A 19,374-nucleotide genomic window follows, 5' to 3' on the forward strand; every position below is an offset into this window, starting at 1 on the left:
AGTGCTCGTCAACGCAACTATCCACAGGTAAAACGAGAGTTATGGGGAGTAGTCACAACATTGAAATGTGATAAAGAGTATTTGATAGGAGAAAATGTAATAGTGGAGATTGATTGTCTACCCCTTCTTGGAATGATCACAAGTTGCTCAACTCCTAACATTGCTATGTTGAGATGGATTTCCTACATAAAGTCCTTGAATCCAGAATTTAAGCATATTGCAGGGAAAGATAATCCAGTTGCAGATATGCTTTCAAGAGCAAGGTATGAAAAAGAAGAAGACATGGTTGTCGAGGGCGATGATGTAGGCACACAATTCTATAGTATCTCTCATACCAAGGGTGATCATGTTTTCTTGTCAAATCCACTTGAGTCATTTACAGAGGACCTGTATCAAGGTGACTACTTGCTCATTGGATGGTATATGAGCACTTTGACAAGGCAAGAAGGGTGGATTGATCAAGAGTTCAAAAGAATAAGTAGAAAGGCCTATGGATAATTTTTGAAAGATGGGTACTTATGGAAGCATCCAAAGCAAAGAAATGGAATGCCAATGAGAGTCGTGAATGATAAGGACACTCAAAATGAGCTTATGAAAAAGTTTCATGAGAGTCTTTATGCTGGACATAGAGGTGTATGGGCCACCTTTACTAAAATGAAAGAGAGGTATTGGTGGAAAGGTATGTATAAAGATATATCTCACTTTGTGGAGTCTTGTAAAACCTGTCAAATGTATTCAAATGTACGTCATCGTGATGGGTTGCACCCTACTTACCCATTGGCCATGGATTACAAGTGGGTAGTAGATCTGGTTACAATGCCATTGGGCTTATGGCAAATGAGATACATAGTGCTTGCACGAGAAGACTTAACCAACCAAGTTGAAGGTCGTGCTCTAAGAACAAAAAGCACAGAAGGGATATGTAAGTTCCTCTTGGATGATGTAATTAGCCGTATGGTTGTGTTGGGAAAATAACAGCGGTGGACAGGGGTGAGTTGGATGCTGACAAAGCGAGGGAGTTTTTCTCTAGGTTGGGCATTAAACGTGCTCTCACTACTACATATAATCCTGAGGAAAATGGAAAATCAGAGCGTGGGCATCCTCCTATCATTAAAGCTTTCGCTAAGGCCTGCAAAGGTAAAATGGGAGAGTGTCCTAGGTTATTTCCTTATGCTTTATGGGCTGATCGTACAACTCATAGCTCAGTTACTGGTTATATGCCTTTTGAGTTGATGTTTGGTCAGAAACCTATAATGCCGATTGAGGATGTAATTCCCACATGGAATGTATTTCCTTGGGAAGATGGAATGAGTAAGGAAGGCCTTCTTGCTTTGCGCATACAACAGTTAGAAAGAAGGCCCCAAGATATTGAGATTGCAGTAGCATGATTAAAAGATGCAAGGTTAAAGAATAAGGACAGATTCGACAAGAGGCATAGGCTCAGACCTAAAGCTATTGAGGAAGGTGATTGGGTGTTGGTGTATGACAGTAGTCTTCAAAACCAACATTCAACAATAAGAAAACTTTCAAAGAGATGGTTTGGTACTTATGTGGCTCAACATGTACATGGGAATGCGACTTATACCTTGCATGAATTAGACGGGACAAAAATGAAGATTCTTATTGCAGGGAAAAGAATCAAGTTTTTCAAAAGAAGAGGTGATAGAGATCCCTTTGATTCACAATAAGGTCAAAATGAAGGCTCTGATGAAAATGCTATGGATGTGGATAAAGAACAAGAGGATGATGCATTAGATTTCGTTACAAGTGATGAAGAAATTGATATGTATGTTGACTTGAATGAAGACTGAACCTGCGAAAGATATGTGTGGCACATGCCGGAGGATGTGCAGGCTTAGAGGGGGTGGATGTCATGCGATGGAACGTTCATAATGTGAAATTAAAATATCTACCTCACTCTTAATGTTTATGATGTGTGGGACCAAATGCTACAAAAATGTACATAGTGTGATATATGCAAAAATGAATGTCACGGTTGCAGCCGTGTACATACCTTGCCCGGCGGGCGAAGCCCTACATGTGGTACATGGAATGCTTTTTCACATAAATATAGGCCTAATTTGCTTTAGGAATGTACAAATGTGAAGTGTTTCGAAGTGGTACGTGTTACGGGACCCTGAAGAGCGGCCCGTAAATGGGACTTAGGGGCCACGCGCGTTCGCCGATCCTTCACCTGAACACAAGTTAGCCGACTTCACAACAAGTTGAGCAAGAATTTCAAAGGGACGCGCGAGACAAGATAGTTGAAACAAGCCCGTGACGGGCGCTTGTATTGATTCAAAAAGATGATTACAAAAGGGACGGAGGCCTCTCCAGCGCCTCTGAAGACTGGGTTAACCTAACTCCAACCTAGAAAGGGTAAATGGTTTTATGGACGTGAGGACTGCCACCCCGGCTCCGGTTGAACAACCGGCCCCCTCTTGGCTACCCCGGCAGGATGCGCACGGTTCACCAAGAGTGGAGTACTACTCCCTTATAAGTCCTTTAATTCGGGGCGCTCAGGCAAACCACCCAAGCCCCATGGCCTTGAGGTAGAAATCCCTCTCAAGGAGTCACCGTCGGTCCCGTCCAGGAGCCGCGGTTCCAAAATCTGATCAAAATGCCGAAACGGCCCCGCGGTTGCGTCCCGGGCCGTTTTGGTCCACGGGACCCTCGGGGCCCGGCCACGGCCCAAGCGGGGCTCTTACTTGCATAGAGTCTCTCGGGGGCTCCCGGAGTCATGTTTGGTTCACAGGAGCGACGGGTCCACGAGTCGTCAAATCGGCCCGCGGGGAGCGTGGCCGCGGAGAGGGGCAAATCACCAAACGGGCCTCGGTCCCCCTCAAGTGCCGTCCACGGTGAGAAGTTAGGTTAGCGGGAGTTAGGTTAGAAATGGGAACGTGGACCGCCGGGCCGCATGAGGGACAGCCCATGTGGGGGCGCTAGGGGCAAGGAGGGACCGCCGGCGCGCGTGGGAAAAGTTCCCCCTCACGAGGATCCCAACATTCTCCCCCCCCTCAAGGAACTTGACGTCCTCGTCAAGATTATAGAGCATCTGACCACATAGTGCATACATCGCATAATTGTCGCATAACGCATCTTTATTCTGCTGAAACTGAGCATAACTGAGCTGACAAACTACTGCATCCTATCTACTTGCTGTACATGGTTGTGGTCTTCTATGCCCTGGGCATGTGCTTGAGGTCCGGAATCCTGTAGTACCGAAGCAACAACTGTTTATCCATTGCAATGACTCTATCTTCTGGCACCCAAGTGCAATCTGACATTGGCCGCCCTCTCCACTTGACATAGAATTCTAGGTTGTTGCGCCTGAAACGGTGTTTGATGATAATTTCTGGCTCAAAGGGGTTTACTCCTTTGTCTAGTAGGGGAACATGGCGGCCATATTTCCCATCAACCTGAAATCGTTTGAGCAAGCTGATGTGAAAAACATTGTGGATCTTGACGTTGGAAGGTAGTTCCAGCTTGTAGGAGACGTTGTTGAAATCTTGCAGTACCCGGTATGGGCCATAGAAGCGGTGGTTGAATTTGGGTGTTAAGTTTTCGGGAAGGTTGATGTTCTGGGCACTTACCAGCACCAAATCACCCTCCTGAAAGAACTCTGTTCGTGCTTTTTCGTTATGTCTGGCTACATACTTATCTTTGTACTTCATCAAGTGCTTTCTGGCTACATCCAAACGTTTCTGCCAAGCCGTCAAAAACTGTTCAGCATCCTGATCTTCTGCATGCATAGTGCCCGACGCAAGCGCCATGGGCGTGATCACCTCTTTACCTGTGGCTAGTTCAAACGGGGTGTATCCTGTCCCCGAGTGCACACTGCTATTGTACTGAAACTCAAGGACTTCCAGAAAGTCTGCCCAATCCTTTTGATCTGCTTGGACATAGCAACGGATGTAATCTTCGATGCCTTGATTGATTCGCTCGGTCTGCCCATCTGTTTGGGGGTGATAGGCCGAAGAAAACCTGAGCTGTGTGCCTAGGAGCTTGAATAACTCCCGCCACATGTCGCTTAAGAATCGCCCATCGCGATCCGAAACAATGGCCAATGGGAGTCCGTGATTCTTGAAGACATGTTTGAAGAAAAGCCGCGCTGTCTGGTAGGCTGTAAGGGGCGGCTTTGCGGGAATGAAGTGCGCCTGCTTTGAAAAGTAGTCCACGATCACGAAGATGGTAGTGAATCCGTGGCTTTCGGGTAAGTCGACAATGAAGTCCATGCTTATCACATCCCAGGGGCGAGATGGTGTAGGCATAGACATCAAAAGCCCTGCTGGCTTTATTCGTTGTGCCTTGACTAACTGGCAAGTTGGGCACGTTCTTACATATTCCACCACATCTTCCTGCATCTTCGGCCAGAAAAAGTGACGGCTTAACCTGTCAAAGGATCTCTTTTGCCCACCGTGTCCTGCAACTTTGCAGTCGTGGGTTTCCCAAAGTAGTTTTGCTTTGAGTGTAGGATCATCTGGTACATACACGCGGTTATGGGCATACCATAGCCCATCCCGCAGGTCGAACAGCCCCACGGAAGTCTTGCCTTGTCGCCAACTCTGCATCATCTGTAACACTGCGGGGTCTGTCTTACTGGCCTCGCGGATCTGGTCCAGTACTTCATCACTGCTTATTATGCTGACTGCATTCACCTCGGGCATGCGACTGAGGGCATCTGGCATTGCATTCTGCTTGCCCGGTTTATGTATGATTTCTATGTCATATTCTGCTAACTGATCTTGCCACCGACTCTGTTTGTGAGAGAGCTTAGGTTGTGTCTGGAAATACTTCAGAGAAACATTATCTGTGTATACTTTAGTATGCTTGTCCAATACATAGTGACGCCATTGGTCAAGGCAGTATACCACTGCATACATCTCCTGTTCGTGTGTAGCCCATCTCTTCTGCGGGTCTGTAAACTTCTTCGAAATGTAGGCTACTGGTCTTTCAGCTTGCATTAGTACCCCTCCCAGTGCGATGCGTGAGGCGTCGGTGTGAATCTCGAATGGCTTGTCGAATTCTGGGAGTTTAAGTACCGGTAAGGAACACATTACCTGTTTGATGTGCTCAAAAGCTCGTTGGGCTTCATCTGTCCACTTGAACGCTAGCGAGCCCTTGGTGGTGTCTGTTATGGGGGCCATGATCTTCGAAAAATCTTTGATGGACTTTCGGCAATACTGAGTGAAACCCACGAACTCGCGTACCTGTGTAACTGTTCGAGGGGCAGGCCAGTTCACCACGGCCTCAATCTTTTTAGGATCCACGCGAATTCCATTTGCAGTGACCAAGAAGCCCAAGAATTCCACTTCTTGTACTGCGAAGACGCACTTTTCCAGTTTCGCGTACCACTTGCATTCCCTGAGTCTGCGGAGCACCTGTCGCACATGCTCCACATGCTCTTCAAAAGTTTTGCTGTAGATTAGCAGGTCATCCAGGTACACAATGAGGAATTCATCCAGCATGTCGCCGAAATCTGTATCCATTCCAGCTGAGAAGGTCGCTACTCCATTGGTGAGGCCAAAGGGAAGCACTAGCCATTCGTGAGCTCCATACCGTGACCTGAAAGCTGTCTTGTGCACATCTTCATCCACAATCCGAATCTGGTGGTATCCTGATCGTAGATCGACCTTAGTGAAGTATTTTGCCCCTGCCAACCTGTCTGTTAGATCATCCATGTGCGGCAGAGGGTACCTGTTCCGGATGGTTATTTTATTCAGGGCTCTGTAGTCGACGCAGAGCCTAGATGAGCCGTCCTTCTTTGTGACAAAAAGCACCGGGGCCCCGTAAGGGGACTTGCTAGGCCTGATAAAACCTGCTTCAAGTAGTTCTCCGAGTTGCTTCTTCAGTTCCTGTAGTTGTGTGGCATCCATTCGGTAGGGTGGACGGGCTGGCGGCGAATGGCCAGGCACTAGTTCGATCTTGTGGTCCACTGCTCGCTTAGGTGGGAGCCCAGCTGGGAGCTGCGGCGGTACCACGTCTTTGAATTCTTCAATCACTTTGATGATACGATTATCCCCGATAGTGCACTCCTCATCTGAATCTGTTAGTGCTACTTTCATCACACAGCAGTGAACCTGGGCCCCTTGTTTGAGAGCCTTCTCTGCTTGCTTTGGTGAGATCCACATTGAGTCTGGGACGAGGTCATCCCAGCTAACTCGAGTCTTTCCTTTTTCCGTTTTCGTCGGCGTTGGTGTCTTAGTTTGAGCTGCGTTCACCTGCCCTCGGGCTTGAGGTGGCAAGTAAGGTTGAGGTTTCGGCGGAGCTTTTTCTTGAGTAGTCTTGCGGGCGGGAGGCGCGTCCATAGGTCGGATGATCGGGACAATCACCCCCTTACCATTCATGTCCAGCATCAGTTGATTCATGCCCTTGGCATACAACCCCATCACGTAGGAGTCATACCAGGCCAGGCCAAACATCATGTCGTAGGAGTCCATGGGCACAACGATGAAGTCCACTTTGGCTCGCCATTCACCTACTTGGACCGCCACGTCGTAAGCCATCGCGGTGTTCGAGTCTTCGCCTTGTACGAAGCCCACTGAGATGCTTCGTCCTCCCCCGGGCTTGCAGGTCTTTACTCCCAAGCGTTTGGCACATGATGGTGAGATGAAGTTGTGACTCGCTCCCGAGTCGAGCATCGCCAATTGCGATTGCCCATTGATCACTGTCTTGACATACATATTTGGGATCGGTTTGATACGAGCTGCTAGGCAGTGTAGAGAAGCTTTGATGGCTCCTACACGGACCGTCCCTTCGGTAGACTCTTTGTTTCCACTTTCAGACTCTTGCTCCGTGATCTCAGTGATCTGCACTTGTGAAGATCCTGTCCTGTCAGCGTTGGTCTCATTGGCCCAAGCGGAGTGAGCTCGAGACTGAGAGCTAGCTTTGTGACAATCATTATCCCAGTGAGGACCTCCACAGTTACGGCAAGGGCGGGAAGGATTCGCCCTCCAAGGCAGCGTCCGCTGAGGGGCCCCTCCAGGCTGGTTCACCGAGAAGTTCCTGCTACTCGACGAGCCGCTGTAGCTGCTTGGCGCATTGTTGCGAAAGCTCCCGTACAGTCGGGGCTGGTTTGACAAGCTGCCTGCGGGCTCGCTCCTTTGGGGCCCAGCTGAAGACTGATTTTTGTTCGAGTTGAAAGGGGCATGCCCACTTCCCCCAGACTTTGAGCTGGTGGCCCCCTTTCGGCGCAAGTCTGAGTCCACTAGCCTTTCTGCCATGGCCAGCGCCGCCATGTAGTCGGCCGGATTCTGCTTTTCGATCTCCCTACGGGCCCAATCCTTTAGCCCATAGAGGAACCCATGGAGTCTCACTCTCTCCCAAGTCATCTGTTCCACTTTCAGCATGGACTGCCTGTATTTGGACACATACTCCTGCAGCTTGCTTTCGCCTTGGGTGATGGTCCTCCATTCGTCTAAGTGTCTAAAGTCTTCATTCTTCGGAACGAAGTAGTCCCGCATCTCAGCCTTGAGGCGGGTCCATGACATGTAGGGGTTTTTCCTCTCTTCTAAAAGGAACCAACTGTAAGCCTCCTCTGTTAAGAAATGAGACACCACTGATGTCCATAAATGTTCTTCCATTTTGCTTGTGCGGTAGAAGCTCTCTGTGTCGCGGATCCATTTCTCCAGTATCATTGAGTCCCGTTGACCCGAGTAGGGAGTGGGTTTGATGGGCTTGAAACTCCCCATCCCATCACTCCCACTCGCGGGAGCTCCCGACGTGCTTGCCGGTCCTTTTCCTTTGTCTGCTGCGGCATTCTGAGCATTCAACAGACTTACCTGTACGAGCTGTTGAACCAGCGCGGCTTGAGACTCTAGTATAGCCTCCCACCTTTCCATTCTGTCATTGCGGGGAGGGTCGTTCCTCTCCCCATGAAATGAGTCTCCATCTGCGTGACTCATTTCGTTGGGTGACGAAGGCGCGGACTCAAACTCTGGTCCGGCTTCGCTGATAGGGTCTAGGCGTTGTAGTCTCCCTTGAGAACGTATCCACCTGGAATACTCCCAAGAGTCAATCACACCGTCCGCTGCAATCTCTTCTAATCTCGCGGCGGGTAGGGGAGTGCTACTGGAGTCACTTTCGGCGGGTCTTTGTCCCCCTCTGTTAGGCATAGACCAGCTTTTGAATTTCTAGCTCTGATACCAAGTGTTACGGGACCCTGAAGAGCGGCCCGTAAATGGGACTTAGGGGCCACGCGCGTTCGCCGATCCTTCACCTGAACACAAGTTAGCCGACTTCACAACAAGTTGAGCAAGAATTTCAAAGGGACGCGCGAGACAAGATAGTTGAAACAAGCCCGTGACGGGCGCTTGTATTGATTCAAAAAGATGATTACAAAAGGGACGGAGGCCTCTCCAGCGCCTCTGAAGACTGGGTTAACCTAACTCCAACCTAGAAAGGGTAAATGGTTTTATGGACGTGAGGACTGCCACCCCGGCTCCGGTTGAACAACCGGCCCCCTCTTGGCTACCCCGGCAGGATGCGCACGGTTCACCAAGAGTGGAGTACTACTCCCTTATAAGTCCTTTAATTCGGGGCGCTCAGGCAAACCACCCAAGCCCCATGGCCTTGAGGTAGAAATCCCTCTCAAGGAGTCACCGTCGGTCCCGTCCAGGAGCCGCGGTTCCAAAATCTGATCAAAATGCCGAAACGGCCCCGCGGTTGCGTCCCGGGCCGTTTTGGTCCACGGGACCCTCGGGGCCCGGCCACGGCCCAAGCGGGGCTCTTACTTGCATAGAGTCTCTCGGGGGCTCCCGGAGTCATGTTTGGTTCACAGGAGCGACGGGTCCACGAGTCGTCAAATCGGCCCGCGGGGAGCGTGGCCGCGGAGAGGGGCAAATCACCAAACGGGCCTCGGTCCCCCTCAAGTGCCGTCCACGGTGAGAAGTTAGGTTAGCGGGAGTTAGGTTAGAAATGGGAACGTGGACCGCCGGGCCGCATGAGGGACAGCCCATGTGGGGGCGCTAGGGGCAAGGAGGGACCGCCGGCGCGCGTGGGAAAAGTTCCCCCTCACGAGGATCCCAACAGTACGCTCATTTTGCCTAGAAAGTTCAATGCGTGCAATCGCTTCCAAAAATAGCAGGTTTCGTGCGCTGGTCTGAAAGACGTGTCCAAAGTGGTTACCAAGTGGGAAAATGACGTTCAACATCAAATTTTAGCCCAATGGGATTTTTCCACAATTCTAGGGATTTTTCCTAGCTCGTTTGGGCTTTCTACGGACAAAAAGTGACATTTTTGGGCTAAAAATGGCCTAAAAATGGTCAAAGGTAGCATAAAAAATGCTCAAAACTCCACATCAATGACACTGGCGTGGTTGATCAATTTGTGTGGGAATTTTTAGAGCCAAGAATGAGCTCATTTGGGTACATGATCAAGGAGATACAACCATTCCTCTACACGGTGCTAATGCAGTCCCGTGCTGCTTCCACTACATGGTTGAGGCTGTGAGGCCTCCAATTAGGGTTTCCCCTCCTCAATAACTACTTGGGCTTCTCCAATGAAGTACTAAAGCTTGCATGAAATGGTCACGATGAAGAATCGAACCGTAAATGTAGGGTTTTTAAAAGGTCGAATGACAATTGTATCTGTGCAATTGGGAGCGAGGCTACACCTAATCTTCTCACACACAAGAGTTTTAAGTTAGTATTGGTTATTTTTCAAAGTGGAGCTTTCATGGCTGGAGTTTTTTTCTTTTTTAGTTTGTTTTTGGCTTCAAATCGTCTACGCCTTGCTTGATTTTGCTACGAATCCTCACAGTCAAAGGCCCGATGCTTTTCTAGTAGCACTGCGCACTTCTTGACACCGGGATTAATTGTGTGTACAAATCCTCTTGGTTCATAACAAGATAATTACACTCACATAAAAAGAAAATTTATAGTCTATAAGCGGTAGTATGATGGGATCTGGTGAAAGGAGTATTTCATTGAGTCTTTGTGGGCCAAAGACAAACACTATACGTTGTTGACAGTGTATTTTATGGCTAATCGATACGTTAATTCTAATAGATCGCATAGAGTGAAAGCGATAGAAATTCTCATCATGTGGATTATTCATCTATGATAATCTAGTATGTGCAAAATGTAGATATGAGAGAAGACAAGGGAAGAGAAGAGAAGAGAGTTTACCCTCCCAAGCCCTATTCTTGCCCATAGGCAATAAGGATACTGCGGGAGCGATGTACCTGTAGCAAGGGGAACCTAGAATTTATAGAGAGAATGAATTTATAAGAGTGAGAGAGATAGGTTTGGTTAAGGAGATGAGATTAGATATATATATATATGTTGGATTAGAGATGAAAAAGAAAACAACAAGAAATCAACAAAGTATCAATGTAGAAAACATCCTACTTGACAAACCCTTCGACACCATTTTTGATGGAGAGAGAAGAAGAGGGAAGACTTCCACTTTGATTGATACACGAAGTTCAAGACCTTCTTTGATTAGAGTTGATCTTCCAAGGATAGCTTACAAGGATGGCTAGTCTTCCTCTAGGAGAAAGTGTAGGCTTAGGCTTATGTTAATGGCTAAGTACAATTAGGCATTACTACTCACTTTCTCATGAATTACTCTCATCAATGGCTTGAATGGTTTCCAAGGAAGAAGAGGTTCCCTTTTATAGGTGAAGGGAACCCCCAAGGATTTACACAACAAGAGAAGAGCCAGTGTGAACAAAAACTGGAAAAGTTGGAAACGAGCTGTCCCTGCATGAAGTGGGTAGACTAGGGTCCAGTATTTTGATCTTCTCTCCTCAACCGTGGCTCCAAATCAAAAAGTAGAAATATGTACAGAGAATTCAGCTTATTAGCTATGACTTCCATTTAATATACTTTTTCCAATTCGGATTGAAACCTTGTGTAAAAAAGTCATCAAAATAGGGTACAGTTTTGGCAGCAAAAGTCTTCTTGTGGTCCACTTATCCTAGACTTTTATTTGATTCCAATGGACACCTCATGCCATATGAAAGCATGACATTGCTCCTTGAAAAAATTTTGTACTCATGCTTGCAATATTGCATTAAAATAAGAGTATCTTCTAAAATCATGCCACCTAGTGTCCCACTAGGATTTGATTCCTTCCTATTAGCTATTTAAAAAGAAATATAAGAAAAACACATAGAATATATATATATTGGAATTTATCCTAGATATAGGATCTAGCTAGGGTGTGAGATGATAATGAGATAGTAGAAATAAAGGATCAATGCTTTTTGCCCCAAGTTAAAGAGGTGGAGCTATTGACGCTTTGTCCATAGTACCTTTTGACGGTAAAGTAAGAATATGTTACCCTTGAGATAAATAATAGGATGAGATAGAAAGCTTATTATTATACTTAGATATGCATATGTACATTACAGGAAATATAATTACGTATCTAAAAAGTTGCAAGATAGATCTTGTAGCATGTGTTCCCTCTATGTACGTGTTACAGCACGACATCCACCCCCTCTAAACCTAAACATCCTCCGATATGTGCCACATTCTCTCTTTGTAAGATCAGACCTCTTGTACATCTTCCAAAGCTTCATCTTCACTTTGATCTTCACCTATGGTTTGCTCTTCCTCCTCATGATTAGGGTTTGTATTGGATCTACATATACTAGATTAGGGTTTGTATTGGATCTACATACATGCATTGTCATGTAGACATGGGTGTGTACTTATGTCAAACTCTTGAATATAGGCATTGGCCAATAAAGAAGAGATTATTATTTGGTGGTCCTAATCTCTTTGCACCTCTAGACCGAGGTGTGCGGGGATCGGGTGTCGCTAGAGAATGTGAGGTAGCTAGATCCAGTGGCAAATGATCGAAAAAATACAAACGGACTTCAAAAATGGCTTATGTACTTAAAAAATGCAAACAGAATTCGACAAATAAAGGAAAATAATGCAAGTGGACTTCCATAACACAAATAGCTTTTAGAAATGCAAATGGATTCCAAAAATGCAAATGATCTTCAGAAATGGCAGTCTTTATAAATTTGGTCTGTATTAAATTGGTCCATTTAAGTAATCTGCATGTACTAGATTAGGGTTTGTATTGGATCTAGGTACATGCATTGTCATGTATACATGGGTGTGTACTTATAACAAGAGTAATTTTCTAGTTTGTTGCATCATTGGTAGATAAAGTATGCATGATAGGATGGTGTGTCCTTGTGCATGGTGCAAGCATCATATATTCTAAAATATTTCATCATAGAGAAGGGAATTATCAAACAAACAATCATCGATGAAGTCTACCCCATCAATACTCGATGCCACATTCCAAGAAGTTGAGATGGAGTAGATGTTAGATTGGTTAATTCTTTGACATGGACCCCATTATTGAAAACCAAGGTGGAGACAACATTCATTGCAACACTACGAATCAACCTCAGACATCCTGTCCATATTGATGGCATGATAGAAACAATCAAGAGAGTGAGATGATACAAAATCTTGCATGTATGACGCTTTACAATGGTGCAAAAATCTCAGTTCTCCGTAGCACCTTAGCAATGATTAATCTACAGTCTGTTTATGGGTGTTCTGAAATGAGTGTTAGAGAGATTTTTGGGTAAATATATTGTATCCTGATCATGCATCAATCCAATTTAAAGTTCAATAATATCATCATTGTGTTCACTTTTTGATGTAATGACAAGTTGCACAACAAGCAAATATTGTCGAAAGGGAATCACGTGCCCCCTACCCATCCAGCGGCTAATAAGATTCTTACTAACTAGGGGCTTGGATTACCACAAAATACATGCATACCCTAATTATTGTATACTCTTTTTCAATGAACATGTGAATTTGGAATAGTGTTACAATTATGGATCAAACAAGTATAGAGAGGACACACAAGGAAAATTTGTCCTTGCAAAAATTCTTCGACACTTTCCTATCATTCCAAGAACAAAGAGCATGTTTAGGTTCAAGTCCATAGCCTCATTGATGACATGGAATACAAATACTAGATCCACAGAAGATATATTGCGGGTGCCTACTCACTCTTGTGCATTGAATCTCATAGAGAAAATATGGCCTACATTTAAGGATGATCCTCGTTGTATTCATTTTGATCTGGCAATGGAAGGAGTAAACCCAATTAGATTACGGAGTTTTTCATGGAGCACTTGGCTAACCAGACCCTCATTTCCCTCCACATCTATCCTAGGCCAAGCCCAATATGCTAAAATCTCTACATATGATAGTAGCCCTCATTATCCCATGCTGTTATATTCCACTACTATCTCTTCTCCATTTAGCAAGTATGGCTATTAGATGCTCGAACTACACATGACATGACCCATCAATTCTCTTGGCTATCTAATCTTACATACCTTGATCATCCACTTGAAGTCTGGATAGGAGATGACAATATCCAATATGCCAAAGATTATGGAGATGTTCTTATTAATATTCCCAGTGGTCTCTAGAATACCATTTCAAAGCTATAATAGGTTCTTGGACTAATGAAAAATCTAATTTTTTTCGGTGAGCCAACTTCTAAAAGTATTAAAGTTGAAAACAATAATGAAGGTTGCAAGCTTCTAGCTAGAGACATCAATGGTCGTCTCGTCAGTCTACATGTTTCCAAAATTGGTTGCCTCTACTCACTTGGCCACTCCTGTCCATTGATGTTAATACCCCTTCACATGAAAATGCTCTCAAATGGCACTATAGACTAGGACATATTTCTCACTGTTTTTTGCATGAGATTACCCACTACCAACTTTCTTTAGGTCTTCCTAAATAGATCACCCCTATTTGACTATGAGAAGGATGCATTCTAGATAGCTAAAGCACACAAAACACCATTTCCCAGTTCTATCACACAAGCATTAGCACCACTTAATATGATCCATTTAGACGTATGTGGCTCACTACTTGTCTTATTTATTATTGGCTACAAATACATGCTAGTTTTCATTGATGATTACTTGGAATACACGGCTACATACTATATGGCCAAGAAAATGACAATTATGACTCATTTTTGGCATTTTAAGGCTCTAGTCAAGAATTAGCATGATCATTGTATTAAGGTCTTCACACTTATAATGGGGGGGAATATATTTCTCATGAAATTAGCTATCTAACGGAGTCAATATCCCCCACAAATTTACTATTCTAGGTCATTCACAATAGGTTGACCATGCCAAACATAAAAATTGCACACTATTCTAGGTTGCATTTGCCATGCTACTTCAAGCTCATATGGAAGATTCTTATTGGAAAGAATCAATTAATATTGCTTACTATTCACAAAATTCTATTCCATCGTCACAGAATACTGACACCATGCCTTATACACTTTGACATGGTCACCCTCCTCATCTCGCTCATCTCTGCATCTTCAAACACAACAAACCCTGTTTACGCATGTAATGTAGACCCATGTATCCTCTCAATATATCCTGCTTGAAAATTCGCTTCATGCGCCAGTCAAGCTTTATTTGTAGGCTATGGATATTGCTTTAGAGTCAAAGCTAATTTTTTTCATTTACCAGAGCATGGGTGCTTCATTTTTTTTTGACATATTTGATGAAGGTTCCTTTCTCGGTCAACCACCCTTACCTCCTAGCATCGTATCCTCATCATCAGCATTAACTCTCGATCGCAGTAAGCATGGCAAATTGGTACCTCAACAATCTCCTCACCCAACATGTGAAAACCAATTTTTTTGTAATTCTATGAAATTTGCATTCAACCTTTAACGTTTCTTTTTTTCCTGGTCAACCATCTCAACACCGAAGTGGCTTCCTGTCCACCATGTGTGCTCTCTTTTGCAGCCCATTGATGGACATGCTGCCTCCAATATTTGGGAGAGTATAGGGCCCTACAAAATACTAAAAATAATATATTACAAGCCATAAAAACAACAGATCTTCATACTTGATGAATCATGCTTGCATATAATCAAAGATAAATGTGATAAGAGAGAGACAAAGAGTGAGAGCGATCACAAAATCAAGTATAAGTACACCTCCTAGAGTAGAGTGATACATTGAAATGACAAGGAAGGTAAGAGGGCAGGAGAGAAGGTGAACACAGTGGGTGCAATTTTCCTCTTGTGCAAGAGTGAACATTTTTCTCTTGCATACATTTATTTATTGATTTTTTGAATGCTCAACATGAATACAAATTATCTTTTCAAATGTACAATGACCATAGCTCATAAAGAGAACATTAATAATAGAATATTCATAAATGTGCTATCCTTTCACGTAGTCCATTGATTGCTTATGCTTTTGCCACCTATCAGCTGCAATTAATAAACATATTTCCATTCTCATTACATACCTCTTTGTTAGAAAAGCACTAATTGTCCTCAATTGCTAAGTTAAAAATCTGCAAAGGATACTTGTCAAAAAAATAATGGTTAAAATCATGTATGGAAAATAAATTCTTAAATTTAAACAAGTGAATTTTCTTAGGTCTATCTTCAACCACATACTGTATTTTTTAGTATCCTATACCAAAAGAAAAAGTAGTATAAGTCATATCTTGATGGATCATGATATCATTGGTCACACTCATTGGTCGACAATAAATTCTCATAGATTTGAAGTCCAATTCTATACGCAGTGTCCGGAACCAATCATCGTAAATAAAATCCAAATGCAATTGGAATTTTAGATCCAAATTACTTCCATTATTTACTTGGGTAACAAAATCATAATTATGATAGTAGTGGCCAGCCACTACAACATGATTTTGTGATTAGTGCTGTCTAATTAAGTGACACCAATGAGACGTTTTCTCATCATTGATAAAGGCCCTATGAAGTACTTTCTTGGCAATGACGTAATCATGGACCCCATAGGTAAGTGGATAAAGATTTCTCATCTCAAATACATTGAGAAATTATTGCAATATTATGATATGAGCTCATGCTCTTCTAAAGTCGCTTCTCTTCTTCTAAATCATAATTGAGCCTTTGAGTATCACGCATATATACAAGTTTATTCATCTTTTTGGCCTTTCTTTCACTTTCTACACTACTATGGGTAATAACGGTATCTGGTCTCTTGCAGTTGCTTTGATCTCTTCTACACAGGACACCTTCTCTCTCGCTGTATGGCTAAGCCTTGCAAAGCATACAAGCAAACTGCTAAGTACACTCTTCACGAGTTTAATACCACTAAGTACTATGCCATTACACATCACTTTGATCCTATTATGCTACTCTCCATCTCTGGCTATGTGGATGCAAAGTAGGCTCGAGATGACTCACACTACTACTCTACCGGTGGTTACATTTTTCAACTTGCAAGAGGCCCCATTATATGGAAAACCAAGTGTCAGGCTTCTACTACCTCCTCATCTCCTGGGGAAGAATATGTTTGTGCTACTCTTGCTACTCGTGAAGCGCTTTGGCTATTCAAACTTCTTCAAGAGCTTACCTTATGCTATCAGCTAGTGACGAACTAGTACTGCTTTACTGCGAAAATTAATCAACGATTTCCTTAACTCCATGCTCCGAGCTCAAAGATGTTGCATTAGCTTTCATTTTTTGAAGGAGCTAGTTGTTGAAGGTTTTCTGCAACTATACTATGTGCCTACAAAGGAAAATTGGGCTGTTTTTTTAACAGAATTGGTGTGTGCTACAAAGCAAACTGCTTCCTACTGCGGATTATCTATCACACATCATGGAAAAACTCCTTCTTGAAGGGGGGATTTCTAGTTTTCTGCAATAGGTCATTCACCCTCAAGGGGGAATGTTAGAAAATTTACTTTTTGACCTTTTTGTGACGTTGAATTTCCACTACCAAACCTCCCACAAAATTTATCATCAACACCCAAATTTAGCGACATACCACAAATGTAAGTACTTCCCTATGGTTTAGGCATCGATCGTTCATCTCCACTCTATATATTGGCCATTCAGCCTCACATCTTGTATGCTCATTCTCCTATTGAGCACATCCAGTTATTTTGTATCAGTTTTGGTGTTATTATAAGAGTCTCTCTCTCTCTCTCTCTCTCTCTCTCTCTCTCTCTCTCTCTCTCTCTCTGTGTGTGTGTGTGTGTGCACTACAACAATTGAATTCTCTACGTCAACGACCTGCTGAGCCAGTAGCTTGGATTCCTGCCCAACTTCGCAACAAGAAGTGGAAATTAGTACTGCCTCATATTACGTAAGTATATGCAGTAATGTGCAGCATCGGAAAACCACTTCCTTCGCTCCAAAACGAAGCCGCCAGGAGCTTCTACTGAGCTGGCATATATAGCCTCCAAATGGGTGCCTATTTGCAAAAAGGCTAGCTAGGTGGATTCCAGCTCCGTGCAGACCTTCGAAACGAGCTAGGTAGCCAGCATAGGTACACACTACAAAGCGCTGGCAGCGATGGGCTGAACTTGCGCTATAGCCGTTCTAATTGTGCTTTTCAAGACGTCAACGAATTTACGGAGCTTTTCGAGGTGGCAAAACCTATATAATAATTATTCATACAAGTGACAAAACCACGAGAAGAGAGAGAGAGAGAGAGATCTTGAAGTCTTAAAACGCTATGGAAGAAGCAAAAGATGACGATGCAATTGTTGCAAAGTCCGGTGAATATGGTAATGATCAGATCTCTGACCCGTGGTCTACCGGCGAGATCAAGCAGCTGAGAACAAAGTGGCTGCAAGAAGAGCTAGAGGAAGAAGCAACATTACACAGCAAGGAATTGGAAAGTTGGAGATTGAGAAAATCTCTATCATGCAGAAGACTGTCGACCTCAACAACACCATCACATTATCGCTCATGTCTCTCGTGCATACATCATGTGGAAAATGAACATATTGATACTGAGTTGGGTTCCTTTCAGAGAGAGCCCACAACATTTCCTTCAACAGCTTCAAAACAAGACTTGAATGTGAAGAAATGTACATGCTTCCTTCAACATCTTGATATCTTAGCGCATCTAGAGTTTTTTGGAATACTTGGGGTTCTTATTCGATATGGCTTGGAAGTTCTCTTTGATGATGTATTGTCTGTCGCGCATGAGTCAAGTATTGTATATAGAGACCTGCCAGCCAATATGGTAGGCTCATTTTTTATGGGATGGTTTGGAATTGTATTCAAGGAGCACATTCGCTCTTTTTCAGAACCTTTAGCACTTGGGCTTTCAACAGGACTCATGGGAAGTATTACTACATATGCCGGATGGAATCAAAAAATGGTTATACTTTTTACCACTGGCAATGTAGTAGCATCTCTTACAGGCCTGCTTTTGGGCATGTGCGCAGTGATGATCTCCCTTCTCGTGGGTATTGACTCAGCAAAAGCCTCAGAGACAATGATTAGTGCCATCCGTCATTCCCAAAGGCTCACTCCTACTCAGGAGATTTCCAACATGCAAATATCAGTTAGCTTTCATCATAGGATATTGAGATCAACGGTCAGTGTATTTATAGCACTTTGCTTATGGGGAGCAGCTTTATGCTTGCTTATTGGTGGTCATAGTTCGCAAAAGCTATGCATCTTGTGGTTTGCATGCTTGGTAGCACCTTTGGGTGTTTGGATGAGATGGCATTTGGCAAGTTTTAATGGTAAGGGCGTTGGTGGGAAGGTGAAGTGGATACCACTAGGAACCCTTTTGGCAAACCTTATAGGAGCTAGTTTGGCGGGTATTCTTGGCCTCCTACGATTTGTGAAGACCAATGATACTAATGTCTTGCTTTTTGGAGGCCTCCAATTGGGCTTCATAGGATGCTTGAGCACTGTCTCAACCTTTGTTGCAGAAGTCTACACAATGTACATGGGTCGCAAAAAATTGAAAGCTTATATGTACACTCTCCTAACCTTGATTTTAGGTTTATTCCTCTGTATATTCCTGTATTCAATCCCATCATGGACTCTTGATTATGTAAAATGACATTTCCATGGATGAAAATGAGTAAGCTATATTCTTTTCTCTTGAGAGAGAGAGAGAGAGAGAGATAATCCGTCATGCAATTACATAGACAAATGGATATGAAAGGGATGGGTGATGAGGAAGAAGCATGTAGTGCTCTGTAGTAATCATATCGCATGCACGATGTGGAGGTGTAGTACGTGTGTTTACTGTGGGCGATAGATACCATTGGCAATTGTGAAGTTGCATGCCATGCATTGCAAGCGCTATTTGAATCGCTACAAGTTGTGTGGAGACATGATTCCCAAAAGACGTGCGCAAGAGCATTACCAAAGTGCGCATGCACTGCTCAAGTGCTCACTAATTTGTGTAGAAGCCTTTGAGCCCCACCTTCTTGCAATGCATGATAAGGACCAATGACCATGCTTGATGGTGGCCTGTATATAAGTTTTTGCAACCTTGCCATGTCTGTCGCTCGATGAGAGGAAGAGGGAGAGAGCAATTGAAGAATTGACATGGCCCCTAATCTGTTGTGCAATTGTGAG

The 19,374-nt window shown here is 44.0% G+C and overlaps 2 protein-coding genes across 2 annotated transcripts; one reads left to right on the plus strand and one right to left on the minus strand.

Annotated features, from left to right (window-relative positions):
- Positions 1-4,953: 4,953 nt before the first annotated feature.
- Positions 4,954-8,166, minus strand: LOC147442373 (uncharacterized). The gene is made up of 2 exons (XM_086529367.1): positions 5,104-8,166; positions 4,954-5,026 (listed from the first exon to the last, which is right to left on the minus strand). The coding sequence occupies exons 1-2, from the start codon at positions 8,112-8,114 to the stop codon at positions 4,954-4,956; spliced, it is 3,084 nt and encodes a 1,027-aa protein (XP_086385493.1). The 5' UTR covers positions 8,115-8,166.
- Positions 8,167-17,500: 9,334 nt separating this feature from the next.
- LOC147442374 (fluoride export protein 1-like) lies at positions 17,501-18,850 on the plus strand. The gene has a single exon (XM_086529650.1). It carries the CDS (start codon positions 17,501-17,503, stop codon positions 18,848-18,850), a length of 1,350 nt encoding a protein of 449 aa, XP_086385776.1.
- Positions 18,851-19,374: the final 524 nt, after the last annotated feature.

This window comes from Adiantum capillus-veneris, chromosome 14, assembly GCF_014529385.1.
Source record: "Adiantum capillus-veneris isolate H3 chromosome 14, ASM1452938v2, whole genome shotgun sequence".
Lineage (NCBI taxonomy): Eukaryota > Viridiplantae > Streptophyta > Polypodiopsida > Polypodiales > Pteridaceae > Adiantum > Adiantum capillus-veneris.